The sequence below is a fragment of the Talpa occidentalis genome, unplaced genomic scaffold, assembly GCF_014898055.3.
Source record: "Talpa occidentalis isolate TD23 unplaced genomic scaffold, MPIMG_talOcc4v2.1 talOcc4.2, whole genome shotgun sequence".
In the NCBI taxonomy this organism is placed as follows: Eukaryota; Metazoa; Chordata; class Mammalia; order Eulipotyphla; family Talpidae; genus Talpa; species Talpa occidentalis.
In genome coordinates this window covers 15621942-15638642 of record NW_023602073.1, presented here as the reverse complement: position 1 = coordinate 15638642, position 16701 = coordinate 15621942, and the positions used below count along the sequence as shown (strand labels likewise).

The 16701-nt window shown below is 46.6% G+C and overlaps 1 protein-coding gene across 5 annotated transcripts; it reads right to left on the bottom strand.

Annotated features, from left to right (window-relative positions):
• Positions 1-209: 209 nt before the first annotated feature.
• Positions 210-16484, bottom strand: LOC119251724 (E3 ubiquitin-protein ligase TRIM38-like). 5 transcript variants are annotated; one of them, XM_037518984.2, is made up of 8 exons: positions 16396-16484; positions 13654-13738; positions 12282-12525; positions 9597-9692; positions 7305-7535; positions 6219-6250; positions 6019-6131; positions 210-2582 (listed from the first exon to the last, which is right to left on the bottom strand). In XM_037518984.2, exons 2-8 carry the CDS (start codon positions 13695-13697, stop codon positions 2059-2061), a joined length of 1284 nt encoding a protein of 427 aa, XP_037374881.1. In that variant the 5' UTR covers positions 13698-13738; positions 16396-16484; the 3' UTR covers positions 210-2058. The 5 variants fall into 5 exon arrangements, with proteins under 5 accessions (XP_037374881.1, XP_037374882.1, XP_037374877.1 ...); XM_037518985.2 differs by having other exon boundaries at positions 16415-16484; XM_037518980.2 differs by lacking the exon at positions 16396-16484 and having other exon boundaries at positions 12282-12815; positions 13654-13693.
• Between the last annotated feature and the right edge of the window lie 217 nt (positions 16485-16701).

The following is a 16701-nucleotide window of genomic DNA, read 5'->3' as shown; positions in this document are numbered from 1 at the left end:
TGGGTTCCTGAACCCATAGTGACCCTGCATCTCCCTCTACCATCACTGTCATGGATGAGACTCTGCACTGGGCACAGCTCATCCTGAGTTGTCTTGACAAGTGTTATAGGACAGCCCCGATATTGAACAGGTTCCTGGCTGTGGGTCCTCACCCACGCGCTTAAAAAGGACTTATTAATACTCCACTACAGGCACACACAAAAGGTTAATAAAAGGTTTATTTACATGGGAAAAGGAAATAAGGAAAATGTACAACTCAGGGAGAAAATAGGGAAATAAAGTCTTTAATGCGTCCTATCCGATTCGCCGACCTGGAAACCAAAAGTCACTCTCAGAGCTGGCCGGACCCTGCTAGCTGGCAGAAAGCCAAAATGGGGGACCCCCCCCCCCAAAAGCCCACGTGTCTGCCTTTATACCAACTTGGCTGCTTAACCCCACCCTCAGGTCCCAGCCACCTTCCCTTTGGTGGTGATAGGATTTGGAGTTCCCAGTGTCTTTGGCTTTGGCCTGGGGTGGGGGTGGAGTCCACAAAGCCTGTATGGAATTAGCTTTAGGACATCCTTTTCCCCCTAACAATTGGACCAGGAAAGGAGCTGAGCGACCCCACAGGGGATCAACCACCCCCACACAGCAGCAGCCAGACAAAGACAAGCTCATGACAGGGCCTGTCCTGTGACCACTGCCCTCCTATACCCACTGTGTGAAGGAGGGGATCATGCAGCGATCAGGGCTGAGAGGGGTGGGGACACAGAAGAGCCTTCAGAGACATGTCCCGAAATAGGGAAAGCCCAGTGCTCAGGTGATGTGTGTGATGTGCTGAGACAGCGCAGGGGAGGCCAGAGAAAGCCCCTCCCTCGTGCACCCCCTCCTGTGTATAGGGAGTGTAGGATGGAGAAATTCAAAGAACCGGAGCGGACAGATCACTGGAGTCCCCAAAATGAACAAAAGATCTAAGTGTAAGAACTGAAATGGTTAAAACCTTTTGGAAGAAAAGAGGGAAAAACTCTTGTTCCCTTGGGTTCCCAATGGTTATCTGGATGACACCCAAAACACAAGTAATAAAAGTTCAATATAACAAGGATACCGAGTTGAGCTTCTTAGGACTCCAGCAACAATGTAAACAGATAACTCAGAGAATGACAGAAAGTTTCTAAAATTACTAAGCTGATAAGGTACATACCTAGAACTGTGATTAGCATAAAAAGTTATTACAAACCAAAATACAAATAACCCAGTCAAAATGGGCAATGTTTGTGAATAGAGATTATTCCAAAAAGACACACAATTAGCCAAGAAGGTGTCACCATCACCAGTTATTAGGAAAATGCAAAAGCCAGAAGAAAACAAAATCTCAAGGAGATAGCACTTAACATCCATTAGCATAGTTCCCTTGAAAAATACCCTCAATAAAATGTAGAGAAATTGGAATGTCATACATGGCCTGTGAGCATATACAATGTTGTAGCTTCTTGGGAAAACAGACAGTTCCTTAAAAAGTTGAACAAGATACCACAGGAAGTGGCAATTCTACTCCTAGGTACAAAGCTACAAATTTGACCATAATCACACAAAAACTTGTACAAAATTGTTCACAGTGGCATCATTTGAACTCTCCCCAAAGTGGAAACAACCAATGTCCATCCTTTGATGAATGGGCACACACAATGCATGACATCCATGCACTGCAATGGTTTGTCCATAAACAAAACCAAATACTGACCCAAACGACAACATGGATGAGGTGTGAAAACTTCACATGAAATGAAATGGTCAGACACCCAGCGTGAGACCAGGCCCTGGCAGCTCAGAGATCTGACCCAGTGACTGGGGAGAGCATGAGGGATGACCCTGCTGTTCTCTCACTTCCCTGCAGGTCAGGCTGATCTTCTGTGCTGTCTGCACAGTGGCTGTGTCCAGCAGTCATGGCGCACTCACTGAGTGTCCACTGAGAACTCAGCGCCAGTCCAGGTAAAGGGAAACAGCAGATGACAAAACAGACCAACTTTTGTCCTAATAGGACTGACGTTGTATTTCTACAATGGGAAACAAGAGTCTCTTTTAAATTGACCCCAGGGGTAGAGGGAGGAACAAAGAAGAATGATTAACCTGGAAATAAGGCCGAAGAGTACCAGAGAAGGAGGCCCTTGGGAAGGTGAAGATGTGGGAGCCAGTATTCATGTTGTAAAAGGACACAAGTCCAGCCTCACAGTCCAGAAGAACTCCCACCAGCCGGGGCCACTCCCTCAATGGAAGGGGTGTTGGGGGAGAGGTAAGGGCCATGTAGCCATTCTTCTGGCAGAGTCTGATGGCCCAGAAGCCAGACTGAGGCTCTGGGGTCAAGACACTGTCCCTCTGCACATTTTCCAGACAAACTCCTAAGTCCCACCCACATCCTTCTCCCACATCCACTTCAAAGTAATGTCTTCCTGAGGTGAAGCCCTCACAGCCCAGGACACAGGGTAAGGAACAGAATCTTGTAGAACTGAAATACTCCTTCTGGCTGCCTCCACGGGTCACATATCTCCGATCCTCAGACAGCATTAGATCACGATGAGCTGTGTCTGGGTCCAGAGTCACGCTGACTGATAAAAAGAAAGGCACATTTTATATGCTGAGAAGACAGTGCACTTCAAGTACAACCTCCAGGATTCAGGTGCTGCCTACTTCTTCTAGCTCTGTGAGTCACTTTCTGAGACTCTGCATATTATAGTAGGACATCATCATACCCGCCACAGTAATGGTGGGGAGGATTGAAGGAGCTCATGCACCCTACTGCTTGGAGAAATTCCTGGTATTTGGTAAGTAAGCAATAAATGGAAGTAATATCCTCTCCATCACTGTCACCATCACCAACTCAGTCCCTTGGAGAAGGCAAGGGACTGACTAACCATAGTGGTCGCTGTCCTCTCCACAACGCTTATCCCCTGTGTAGGGCCACCAAGATCATGGAATATTGAAGCAAAAAAGTAGCTTATCCCCATTTTTAGTGATAACCTTTCACACCCATTATCAGAAAGCAAAATAACATAGGTCCTGCCATATTTTGTTATTGAAACAGTTACCTCAGATCCCAGTATTCTATTCCACCCTCAAAGCACCTCTCAGACCATGAATTTTTGTATGAAGTCTTTTATGTTGCTGCAGATGATAGTTCATTTTGTCCCAGGGATGAGTAAAAAGTGATATAATTAATGCTGGAATAATGCACATCGAAACGATCTGACGAACATAAGTAAAATAAAAAAAATAATGATCTTTTTAAGCATGATGCTGGCCAGGAGTGTAATTTGTTTGTTTTTAAAGGTTTATTTATTTATGCATACAAGAATTGGGGCACAGGCCAGAAGAGTATGGGTGAGAGGACTCACCAGAGAGAAAGTGGAGAACAGAACAGGCAGACTGACTGAAATACCATGCTAAGGGGAGCAGCGGATGAGTCAGGAGAGGTCTGCTGCACCATGTGGGTAGCTCCCTGGCTGGGGCTCAAACTCATGCTGCAGTGACTGCAGACAGCTTCATAGGTTGCTTCTTTATCCCTTGCGCCACCAGGGAGGCAACAGGAGTATAATTTCTTAAGTGTGACTCTGGCCAGGAGTGTAATTACAAAGCAACAATGATAACAGGATGTTGTAGCAAGAAGTGAACCTCCAAAATATTCCGGTGTTAAACACGATCAGCTGCACCACGGCTGAGAACTGAAGGCTGACCCTGTGGACCTAATGATCATCCTCCCGCCCCTCTGACTTGTGTTCGCTTCAGTCAAAGGGAAGAACTGGGGGAGCCCAGGGAGCAAACAAAAGCAGAGCTTGAAGTCATCAGGACCCAAGTCCCTCTCCACTGCCTGCAATGGCAGGTCTCTGTCATCTCTGCTGTTCACACGAACCCGTGCTCATGGCTCTTTACCCTGCCACACAGGCCCCGGGTGGCCATGGCCCTACCACCTCCTACTCCTGGATACTTCCCTGTTCATCACTCTTGTTGTCACCATTGGAAAGAACTCCTCATGCAACTCTCTTCTGGAAGTGAGATTTTCAATTCATGTTATATGAACAATCCAAAATAGCCATAGTGCACAGATCAAAATTTAAAGTAAATCATACTGAAAGGGGAAAGATCCGCTGGACTTTTGTAATTACCTATTGTTTATAGTGAAACCGTAACTTGAGACCGGAAAGATAGATTATATAGTCATATAGCTGCTACATTTATCAAATAGTATTAAATTAAAGTATTATTAAGGGAGAAAAGAGATACCTAATCAATTAATATACATTTCATAGGAAAAATTCAAACTTGCAAACATGCATGCACTATATAACCACGAAGTAAACAGTGCCAAATATCACCATAAGCAAAGCAAAAGGGAAAACTCTACAATCATCCTAAAACATGTTAACGTTCTTCCCTCCATAACTGACAGATGAGGCTGGCCAAAAAAATCACTAAAGTGGGGAAGACTAGAAGAGTTTAAACCGACCAATTTATTTTTCTAATTTCTTATTTTCTTATTTATACAAGAGGTGGGGTACAGGCCAGAGTTGTGGGAGGGTGAGAGGATTCACCAGAGACAGAGTGGGGAACAGACCAGCAAGTCTGAGGAAATACACTGCTGAGTGGAGCAACGGCTGAGACAGGAGAGGTCTGCTTCCCCATTTGGGATTCTCCCTAGCTGGCAGGAATTGAACCGGTGCTGCGGAGGCTGCGGTCACCTTCACAGCACTGCTCTCAACCCGCTGGGCTACTGGGGAGGCCCTCAAACAGACCAATTTAATAGAAAAGTGAAAATATAAGCGATTAATAAGTAAAGAAAATGCAGTTCACAACACATTTTCTACATGGATTATGGTAGTCATGAATAAGACTAGTCAGATTGAAAGAATGAACTGTAGATCTGTAGATCTGTAGATCTGTAGATCTGTAGATCTGTAGATCTATGCTACACAGACTGGTTACTTGAATGCAATTTAGTGTAATACAATAATAAAAACACCAATAAAAATGGTAAGATTACACAATCAAAATGCTTATAAATGATAATGGGCAGATATGGGAAAATTCCTGCAGAAGCAACCTAAATAGAAAATAGATGACTCCTGGCCTCCCTCGGGACACAAAGGGTTAAGCACAGCACTGTGAGCTATCCTCAGCCTCTGCAGCACAAGTTCAATCCATGGCTGGCCAGGGAGCCAACCTACATGGCACAGCACCTCTCCTATCTCGCCCACTGTTCCCTTAGCAGTGTATTCCAGTCAGTCTGCCTGTTCTGTTCCCCACTCTGTCTCAGGTGAATCCTTCCACCGCCCCCCCAACACCTCAGGCCTGTGCGTCAGCTCTAGTATGCGTTAATAAATAAATCTTTAAAGAAATAACCTGGTGGGATAAAATACATACTTAAAATAGCAACACACCAGTGCAATCAATTCAGGTTTGGCCTCTGTCAGGTTCATTCTGATTTTACAGCCTAAAGAATGTTTTAATAATATTTAGCTTATTATCTAATTGTGGACATATGGAAAATGACAAATACTAAGTAAGAACTAAAGGATTGAAAGCTCAGGATTGGAATTGGTCATACTGGCTTTCATTAGGATTCTAACATTTAGAGTCAAGGCCTTAAAACCATTTTCATCACAGTCTAGAATACTGATGTATCTTTCTTACATTGCTGAGAGTTTAATGAAATGTTAATAAATGTTCAGTTGTAGATATATTCTAAACACTACAAACAGTGATGCTGTTAAATGTCATGATAAGTGAGGGAAGTGACATCTGCTATATTGTTATTTCAATGGGGAGAATGAGCAGGTGATTAGTCTGGGAGAGAAGGAATTTGAATTGCCTGAAGAGGTAACCAGGAAGCTACATCCCTGCCTACCCACAAGGTAGAGAGTTCCAGCTCCACTGAGAACAGCTAAAGAGCCTCTCTGTCCTGAGTCTATCCAGGGACAGCTGCTGAGTTGGTTACCACCAAAGGGGTATTTTATATGAATCATGAAGGGAACTGTTGACTTCACACACCTTGGAAGTGTCTTAACATTTTCTTCACATCAAAGTAAAGCTCAGGAGCATGGCACACAGTTTGAGGCTCCAAACAGAAGATCTCTGGCAATTTCAGCTTCACATCTGAATTCCTACAAGGAACAGGGGACATTCCATTCAGCTCTGGGTAGCCACACAACTGCCCACATCCTCACACTCCCACATTCATACAGACTCACCTGTTTAATGTGTCTTTCACATCTTTCACATCCTAGTAATAATAAAGACAAATGTGAGTGTGGGAAAATCAGTATTTTGTGTCACTTGAAACATGGGGTTACTTGCCATGAACTCTCCACCCCAGGAAGTAGAGTGACAAAGCCTGACACACCCACGCATACCCAGGTAGAAAGATTCCCATCCCAGTCCCCTAGGATACTCACTTTCAGTGTGTGTGAACGTGTGATCACACTTGGTCAGGGTTGTGGGGAGTCATGCAGTCTGCACTGACATTAGCCTGTGACCTTAGGGAAGTAGCCAGGTGCAAGGTTGCATTTCCTTCTGGTATCAGTGATCCAATTTCCTTCTGAGGAGCCCATATTACTTTTGTCACTTATGACAAAGGTACTCAGTGGGGAATCAATGCCAAGACCCTGGCTCTGGGCCACTGAGGACAAGGCAGCAGATGTCACTTGCTGCGGCGCTATCACACTACATCCTCACCCTCACAGTGCAACCACCAGTCCTGCAATAGCAACTGGAGTCCAGCCAGGCATTTATTTATGTTCACTGGATGGAAGCTTCAGGCAGCTGAAAAGAGGTTCCCTAAGTGTTCATGGACCAAGATAAGTGATTCAGAAGGTTATCATTCATTTTGGCTGCCCCACTCTATACCACCAGTCATTTTTAAGAGAAGGTGAGAAGGGTTATGAAAAACTGACAAGGGTGAATAAATGGGATGAAGGTTATTCTGTGGTTCCATAGGGCCAAGAAACCTACATTCGACCCAGAGAAGGTGGTTTCTGATTCACATACTGCCACTGTGGATACCTGCACAGGCCACCAGCTGACATTGATATGGATCTTTCCTTTGGTTCCCAAAGGGGAGGTTTATAATAAAAAGGGAGAGAAGAGTAAAGGACACTTGCATAGACAGAAATGGGCAAAAGGGCTGCTGCTGCTATAGCCTTCAACATTTATTACTTTAAATATTGAATGAGGCAGAGAGGACTCGCCAAACTTCCCAGGCTCCCTCCACATTCTCTTCTCAAGAGATCAGAAACAGACACGTTCTTTCTTTCCTCCAAGTTCACAGCCTCCCTCACCTGCAATAAATTCTGGGCTGAGCCCTGACATTTCTTCTCTATTTCCAGGAGAAGCTTCTCCAATTCATGGCTCTGATTGTCCAGACTGGCTTCACTGTCCTGCAGTCTCCCCAGCATCTTCTCTTTCTCATTATCCAGTCTCCACAGATAAGCCCTCTCCTCCTCATGGAGGAAGTTGTGGAGATTCCTAAACTCAGACTGGATTTCTTGTCTCCGAAGCTCTATGTTCTCCTAGAATCAAGAAAGTAGGCAGAAAAGTGGGAAACAAACCAAACATACCTCTTTGGTGAGTCAGTAAACACAGGTGGGACTGAGACAGTGTAAATCTGCTCACCCACAGGAGGAAAGCAAACTGTGACACGTGCCCAACATGAATCTTGAAGATTCATGCTGAGGGACATGAGCCAAAGCACAAAAGAGAAAGACCCTATGAGTCCTCTCATATGTGGGCCTTGGTCAAATTGAGAAACAACAAGTAGTTCAGTGGCCCTCAAGCTGGAAGGAGGAAGCAATGGAGTTATTGTTCATGGACGTAGAGTTTCCATTTTGAATGCTGAAAAAGTTCTGCAGATGGAGGATGGTGATGGCTGCAAAGCAACTAAATGCATTTCATGCCACTGGACTGTACACTAGAAATGACCTAAAGGCTGCACTCTCATGTGAAAGGTGATCATACTGCAGCCACCTGGTACATTTCCTTTTTCTTCAGCCACAATACAGAAAAAGAAGGTCCTGGAATGCTAAACAAGAGAATAAGGGAATTTGGCCAACAGCAAGTAACTTATCATTTAGGAAGATAACACCAAGCACTGTGGGCAAGCACCACGCTGTATATATGTTCTGGGAATTTCTTCAACTAAACGCTGATAGTGAATATAACCAATACTGAATTTAAGTCATCAGGCTCATAGGAGAGTCTATAATACTCAATAGTGGAAGCCTGAAGAGATTCCAGACATATTATTGCACCTACCAGGATTCATATTTCATCTTTATGTGTAACACAGGTTTTATTGTGGTATATGGAATTGCAATTTATATCTGTGCTTTCTCAATTCCAACAGTGCTTTAGTGACTGTGATATTATGGTAGATGGAGTATTGATTAGGATGAAGTGGAAATTTTTTTTAATGATTTTATTTATTTATGCATACAAGAACTGGGGTGTAGGCCAGAGGTGCAGAGGTGAGAGAATTCATCAGAGACAGAGTGGGGAGAACAGGCAGATTGACTGAAATACACTGCTGAGGTGAGCAGCCAGCGAGGCAGGAGAGGTCTGCTGGGCCCTGTGGGTCATCTCCTTGGCCAGCGATTGAACTCATGCTGCAGTGGCTACCAATAGCTTCATTGTCTGAGACTTATCTCCTTGAGCCAGCAGGGAGGCCCTGAAGAGGAACTTTTTGTACGAGACCTGGGACAGCTGGACACTGGCATTGACATGGTTTCCTTATATGGTTTGTAGCAATAGAAGTTCTCCCTATGACCTAATATTCCAGAAATGTGGAGACAGAGGCAGTTGTAGCACCTACAGTGTCAGGAATCTTCATGTGTTATTTCCAAATAAGGTCCTCCAACTTCCAAGGATCTCGAAATGAGGGATGGACGAGTCAAGTTTCATATCCACTCACATAGAAGCAGGGTCAAGGTCAAGGAAGAGAAACTGAAAGAGGCAAAATGCTCACACATCTGGGGAATTTGGTTACTAAATGATGGATTACATCCATAGCCATAAAAGAATGTGTCTCTGATCCTGCAGAGGCTGGTCAGCCACGGACACTGTCTTAGAGACCCACAGTCTACAGTGCAAGTGTGTGTAAGTCTTGCAGAGCTCTATCCTCATCACAACCTCATGAGCTTGAGTTATGGGAAGGTCTTCTGCACTGGTCCTGTTATTCCCTTAGGGTGGTATTGCAACCAGGAAGGTAGAGGGTCTGACCCTGTACTCTGGTAAATGTGCACAGGTGAGTTCACGATCTTCAGACAGGAGGTAATTTCAGTCATTGAAAATGTGAAGCCCGTTGAAGGTCAGGGGCACAACAGCTTTGTTTCTCCTGACTGAGGTGATGGGACGCCTAGCACTTTACTCCTGCAAGGCTGAAGAAAGCAGAGGGAAATTCTCCTAGATTAGACAACTAATGGAATTATTTTTTTAAAACTGGCATATTCTTTGGGGTTCAGCAATTTGTACTGGTTTAATGAGAATAAACTATCAATGAGTACTTTGCCCAGTCATAGCCTGTACATCAATTCAGGATGAAATATAGTTTGTGATCACTAAACTCCAATTCTTACCTTCCATTCAGTTATTTGCTCTGCCGTGAACAACTTCGCACTCGTACAGAGGTCTTGAGTTTCCTTCAGTTTTGTCACAATGTCTTGGAGCTTCTCCTGCAGGAAAAATTGGGTGAGGTCTGGCTAATCCATATCAAATCTTCATTAGGTACTTACAGGGAATCCCAGCCTTACACTTTGAGAGGAAGAAACATGAGGGCAGTAATATTAAGTCATTCCTAGGAGTCCCTGAGCAGTTGCTGGATTGTAACATCATTCTGTGCTGTAGATGTGGAGGCTTAGGAGGGAGCAGTAACCTGCCCAAGGGCCCATCACTGGTTGGTGGCAGAGATGTGATTCCCAGCTCATCGCAGAACTAAGGATTGTACTACATCCACACTACAGTCAGCTAGGAAAATGCTGCACATCGTATTAGGTTAAAAATCATCTAAAAGCAAATTTTGTAAAATAACGTGCTGGACCCGTCATAGATAATACACAGTGTTTGATACACAAGGAACTTTTCACATGTTGCCCCTGGTCAGAACAGAGAGCCCAGGATGGCTCTGAAGTTACAGAACCAGGTCATGAGGGGGCACCCTGTATCACCTGGAGAATAGTGTCATGACGTCAACTCACAGTGATTCCTGTCCACATCCATCTCTAGGGTTTATTCAAAAGTTTCTCACACTTTCTTTTTTCTTTACTAAAGATTTATTTTTTATTCATTTATGCCTACACGAACTGGAGTGTAGGTCAGAGATGCAGGGGGGTAGTGACAGGATTCGCCAGAGACAGAGTGGGGAGCAGAACAGGCAGATTGACTGAAATACACTGCTGAGGAGAGGTCTGCTGTACCATGTTGGTTTCTCCCTGGCCAGGGACTGAAGTCATGCTTTAGTGACTGGGATAGCTTGATAGCACTGAGACTTGAATCCCTGTACCACCAGGAAGGCGCCCTTTTCTCACATTTTCAAGAGAAGGGATCTGAAGCTTACTAAACTGCTCATTGACATCCACAATAAAGTAATTGCCTCCTGCCCTCTGCAAACTCACAAATATACCCATAACATCACAGCACTCTCAAGATAATGCTCAGGAAACTATTTACGAAAAGACTGATTTGCTTTTGCTATGAGCACAGTGCTATTCTCAACTCAACGTGGAGAATGTCCTTACAGCTTATGACAACCTCCTGGAGTGTGTGTCGGGTGGGAGGGGGCAGTTCTTTTCTCCATTTACAGATGGGAAACCAAGTCATGAAGCAAGAACATAGTGGCTCACAGTTGACCATGTAGGAAGAGGCTGACCTAGTATTTCACCTCAGCAGTCTGACTCTTGAGGCTACGCCCATCACCTTGTGGTCCTCCTATTTGATGACATGGTGGGAAGCAATGAGACCTGCCCCATTACAGCCCTGACTGCTCATGGGGTTACAGGTGGAGGTGAGTGCGCTGAGTGGTGGTCAGGGCTGACACGCCCTGATACAGGATCCAGAACCTTCACACAAGACACAGGCACCTCAAGGATGAGGGAACTCAGAGCTCCACACTGGGGATGTTACTTCAAATGTCAAAAGGGCTCAGAGGAAGGAATCCCACTTCTTCATTCCTCCTCAGCAAAGGGACCCTTATGCTAAAAGCTATTGTGTCAAAAACACAGGAAATGATTGAAATGTCTCTCAAGGCTTCATCCCTCGCACCAAGTATTTTTAAACCCTAACTCCCCTTCCCAGTGTATGCTCATACCTGTTGCCATTTCCAATCCTTAGATTTTGTCCTTGTTGTTTATTTTGTCCACGCAGAATGTGCTTTTACATGTCAACCTGATCTTTCCCTCCACAAATAAATCCCTAGTGTCCAGGCCGCTCTGGGCAGGGGTATGGATTCCGAGTGATACCAAGGTTCCTTCCTGACATCCTTTCCCATGCCCGCAATGGCCTTTCCCTCACGCACCTCCTGCCTGCCACATCGAGGGTCAGGCAAGCTCGCGTGACAAGTGAACCACCTGATCTGGCTCCTGTCTGTTACCCACACTCTGCCCATGGTGATATTGTGTATGTCCTTCAGGACTCACTTCAGGGTAGTCTCCCCCTCACACATTAATTCCCACCCCTTGGTGCCCCCCCTCACCACCCACACTGAGGGACGTCAGGCGTCCTGAGTTCCTTTTCTTACTCCTTGTGGACTCTGGGATATCAAGAAGGTGTTGGTTCTGACCTCTGGGATTTCAGATTCTTTCTTGTGCTCTTGAACGCTGTGGTGTCTCCAATTAGGTTTTTGAGGTGAGGCCATGAACAAGGCAGGTGTGACAAAGAGCACAATTTGTTGTCCAGGGAAACTTCATTACAGGAAATTCTTACAGAAAAGGTTCTGCCCAACCTTAAAGTTCAGCATAGAAAATGATGACCTGAGACCTCCCCTAGGGTGCAGCGGTTGAGCGCTGGGCTGCGAGGCTGCCGGCAGCCTCTGCAGTGCCGGTTTGTTCCCCGGCCCCTGGTGAGGGTACCGCAAAAAAAAAAAAGAAAAAAGAAAAAAAGAAGAAAATGATGACCTGACTCACCGGGATCATAATAAATTCTTATTCAGAAAATAACGTGATGGAAACAACATTTTTATGGTCACAATATTGGTGTTCAGAGTAATTTCAATAAAAATGTGCAACATAAGAGGAAGAACTTGCTGAAAGGTTTGGCCACTCACTCACCTTGTAGCCTAAACACACGTCCTCCACTAGAGCCGTGCGGTGTCCTCTGTGCTGGGGGGAGCGCTCACAGAGCAAGCAGATGAGCTGCTCGTCGTCCTCACAGAACAGGTAGAGCCACTCCCCATGTTCCTCACACAGCCTCTGACGCTCCAGCTCCTGGATGCGCTCAATGAGGTTTTCAAGGTGCTTGTTGGGTCGGACACTCTCCCTTTGAAGTGATGTTTGGCACAGGGGACAGCGAGCCCTCCAAATAAAAGATATCACAAGATTTTGCTGCCCAGTGATATTGTCTATGCACTGGCGGCAGAAGCTGTGCCCACAGTTGACGCTCATGGGCTCCTTCATCAGCTGCTGGCAGATGGAGCACGTGGCTTCCTCCCTCATCTTCCTGATCGCTGGCGATGAGGCCATGGCTCTTCCTCAAAGTTCTGCTAAGTATCTATAGGCAGAGGTGTATCAGCCAGGACTTTCCAGAGTGATGGACAGAAGCCTCACCTGAGATTCTGAGCCTGCACAGGTGTTGAAATCCTCTTTCTGGAGATATAACGGATTAGAATTTGAAAGATGCCTCACCTGTCCCTGTGTGGTAGAATAGGGCGGTCCCTGTCATGTTTGCCCCATTCAGTTTACATTGATTAAAATTCAATAAAACTTAAGTTCAGTGTTTCTGTCCCACCAGCATAATTCAATGCTTAATATCTGCCAATTCCCCCATACACAGGCACAGAACATTCCACCATGGCAGGAGATGTTCTTGGAGCAGGTACTCGTAGAGATAGAGAAGCAGACAGGTTTGCTCACAAAAGTTGTATGAGAGAAGAGAACTCAGGGAGGGAGAGTGAAACTCTCTCTGTGTCTAAAGAGCTTCAGGAGGAGTCAGCCCCGAGTGACTTCTATGTTCTGCCAGCAACACTGACCTGAATGTTGGCAAACAGAGTCCATGGGGTCAGTCCCACTTGACTGTCCTCACACCCCCATGTTAGTCTCCAGACCCCACTAAAACCCTCTAAGAAAAAGGTTAGTCCCGTTTCCATGGAGACCCCACCAGGCAGGAGAGCTCGAGAGAGTTGCAAATCTTCTCCAGAGAGAAGACTTCAACACCTGTGCCGACTCAGAGGGTCAGGTCCTTCTGTCCTTCACTCTGGAAAAACCTGGTTATTTTTCTCTGCCTATAGATACTCTTTAGAAGTTTTAGGAAGAGCCATGGCCTCCCTTGTGTCCCTGGGCACAAGGGAGGTGACCGTCTCCCTCCCTTTATATTTTCACATTTGGTGAGCTCCTTATTGCCACCCACCACCCATTCCCACCACACACACACACACACACACACAAAAAAAAAAAAAAAAAAATCACAGTCCAACCCAGAGCAAACCTTTGCCTGGACTTTGCACTCCTCCTCACAGGGCAGTCAGTCATAAAATCGCTGTGAGTCGCTCTGCAGCTCCACTTCCGGATTCCTGGAAGGGAAGTTCCTCTGACTAGAGTCAACTCAGAAATGAAACTGATGAGGGGGCGGGTCCAGACAGATGAGGGAGGAGACTTGTCAAAATGCCAGAGGTTTTACACTCAGGAATCCTGACTGGAGGGCCTGGTAGGAACAGCACCCTTCCTTCAGAGCAACAGCAGAGGGGACAAATTAAATCTCATTGTGACCTGACATAGCCGTGGGGCAGGCCCCGCATGGGGAAGGGGAGGCCCCTCTTGAGGCATCAGATTCACAGACAGAGGTCCCTGTTCCCATGATGACTCCTGGCATCTGCCTCCACCCTCACTGTCTTGGAGATGACTCTGGACCTGGTACAGCTCATCCTGAGTTTGTCTTGTCAAAGGCCTGGGAAGGAGACTAGGGAATGCCACAGGGGATCAACTATCCCCACACAGCAGCAGGCAGACAAAAACAAGCTCAAGACAGGGTCTGTCCTGTGACCACTGCCCCTGCCTCTGCTGTGTGAAGGAGGGGCACTAGTGGCAGAAGCTGTGTCCACAGTTGATTTCATGGGCTCTGTCATCAGCTCCAGGCAGATGGAGCACATGCTTCCTTCCTCATCCTCCTCATCACTGGGGATGAGGCCATGGCTCTTCCTAAAAGTTCTACAACGTATCTACAGGCAGAGATGAATCTGCCAGGATATCCCAGAGTGAAGGACAGAAGCCTCACCTGAGCCTCTGAGCCTGCGCAGGTGTTGAAGTCTTGTCTCTGGAGAGATAAGTGGATTGCAATTTGAAAGATGCCCCATATGTCCCTGTGTTGTAGAATATGGTGATGACTGTCACATTTGCCCACCTTAATTTATTTATTTATCTATTTTTTTTAATTTATTTATTTTTTTATACAAGAACCGGGGTGCAGGCCTGACGTGTGGGAGGGTAAGAGGATTCACAAGAGACAGAGCAGGGAACAGAAAAGGCAGACTGACAAAATATACTGCTGAGGGGAGCAGCGGGAGCAACAGGAGCGGTCTGCCATGCCATGTGGGACCTTTGTCGGCTGGCTGAGATCGAACCAGTGCTGCAGAGGCTGTGGACAGCTTCACAGCGCTGCGCTCAACCACAGCACCACCAGGAGAGGCCCTGCCCACCTTAATTTAGATTAAATTTCAATAATAACATTTGAATTCAATGTTTCAGTCCCATCAGCCATAATTCAGTGCTTAAAGTCTGCCAATGCCCCCGGGCTAGACAGGTAAAATCATTCCATCTTGGCAGAAAGTGCCCTGTATCAGGTGCTAGCAGAGATAGAGAAGCAGACAGGTTAGCTCACAAAAGTTGTATGAGAGAACAGAAATTATGTAAGGACACTAATGGCGCAAGGGGTTAAGGACAGCACTGTGAAGCTATCTGCAGCCTCTGCAATATGAGTTCCACCCCAGGACAGCCAAGGAGCTACCCACATGGTGCAGCAGACCTCTCCTATCTCACCCGCAGCTCCCCTCAGCAGTGTATTTCAGTCAATCTGCATGTTCTGCTCCCTACTCTGTCTCTGCTGAATCCTCTCAACCGAGCCCCACCTACCTCTGGCCTGTACCCCCGTTCTTGTATGCATAAATAAATAAACCTTTAAAAAAAAAAAGGAGGGGACTCATGGAGAAGAGTGAAACTCTCTCCATGTCTGATGAGCTTCAACAGGAGTCAGCCCCAAGTTATGAGTTCCTTCTTTGTCCTGGGACCAACACTGAGGTGAATGGTTGGCAAACAGAGTCCATGGGGTCAATCACACTTGACTCTGTTCACACCCCCTTGTCTGGTTCTCTGGACCCTACTAAGACCCTTGGAGTAAAAGGGTCTCCAGGTTAGTCACATTTCCATATAGACCACACTGAAAGCAGGAGAGCCTCAGAGGGTGGCAAGAGAAGGTGTTGGTGCTGGGAGCAGAGGCCCTGGGCACAAGGGAGGTGACTGTCTCCCTCCAGGGGAGGACAGGTCTCCCAGGACAAGGTCAGGGTGCCTGAGGCAGAGGGAATTTGCAGAACCAGGATGTGGGGAGGCAGGAAGCAGAGGGCAAGGTCTGTACGTTGTGAGCTCCTGTCCTGGACCCCCCAGTGTCCACCAGTGAGGACTGAGAGCTGGAGACAGAGGAGCAGGGACCAGAGCAGAGGGTCTGCCCTTCCCCTACAGTGGCAGCTGCTCAGGCTCCCAGCCCTGCTGCCCTCCCCTTGCTGGGTATGTGTGGGGAGGTGCTGAGGGAGGAAGTGAGAGACATTTCCTTTGCACTCACAGGGACTAAGAACAGATCCAACATAAGGAACTGGACAGATTATTTCCCACTATTTTCGGGACTAGCCCTCAGAGCCTAGAAAATGTCTCTGCAGACTGCTCTCCCATGGAGGTGATTTCTCCCAGGGGCTGCACCAGCCTTCTTTATGCCTGGGGTTGTGCTCCTGGATGCCCTTCCTGAACCCCAAGTGCCTGCCCTTGCTGACCTCACACACTGATCTGAGATGTGACACTGTGCCTGGGAAAGAGAAAGCAGTGGGAGAGAGCTAGAAGGCAAAGCCCTGACCTTTCACAGATTCCAGTGAGCTCCTTATTGCTATGGACCACACACATGCACATGCAGGAACAAATACCCCTGTGAGTGCACACACACCCACAGACACACAGACAAGGAACTCACATTCCACCCCAGAGCAAACCTTGGCCTGGACTTCTTCAACCTCCCGTCCTCATGGAGCAGTCAGCAACAAAATCGCTGCTAGTCCCCCTGCAGCTCCACTTCCGGGCTCCTGCATGTGGTTTCCTTTCCCTGGTGTCAACTCAGAAAGTAACTGCCTGGGGGCGGGGCCAGATAGATTTGGGAGAAGTCCTGAAACTGGCAGCACCAGCCAGGTTCATTGTTATTCAGGAGGGGGAAAGGAATTTGGAGCCCTAGGTAGATCTGACAGGCCTTTAATGCTTAAGCAGGGGAGCAGCTCAGCAGGCA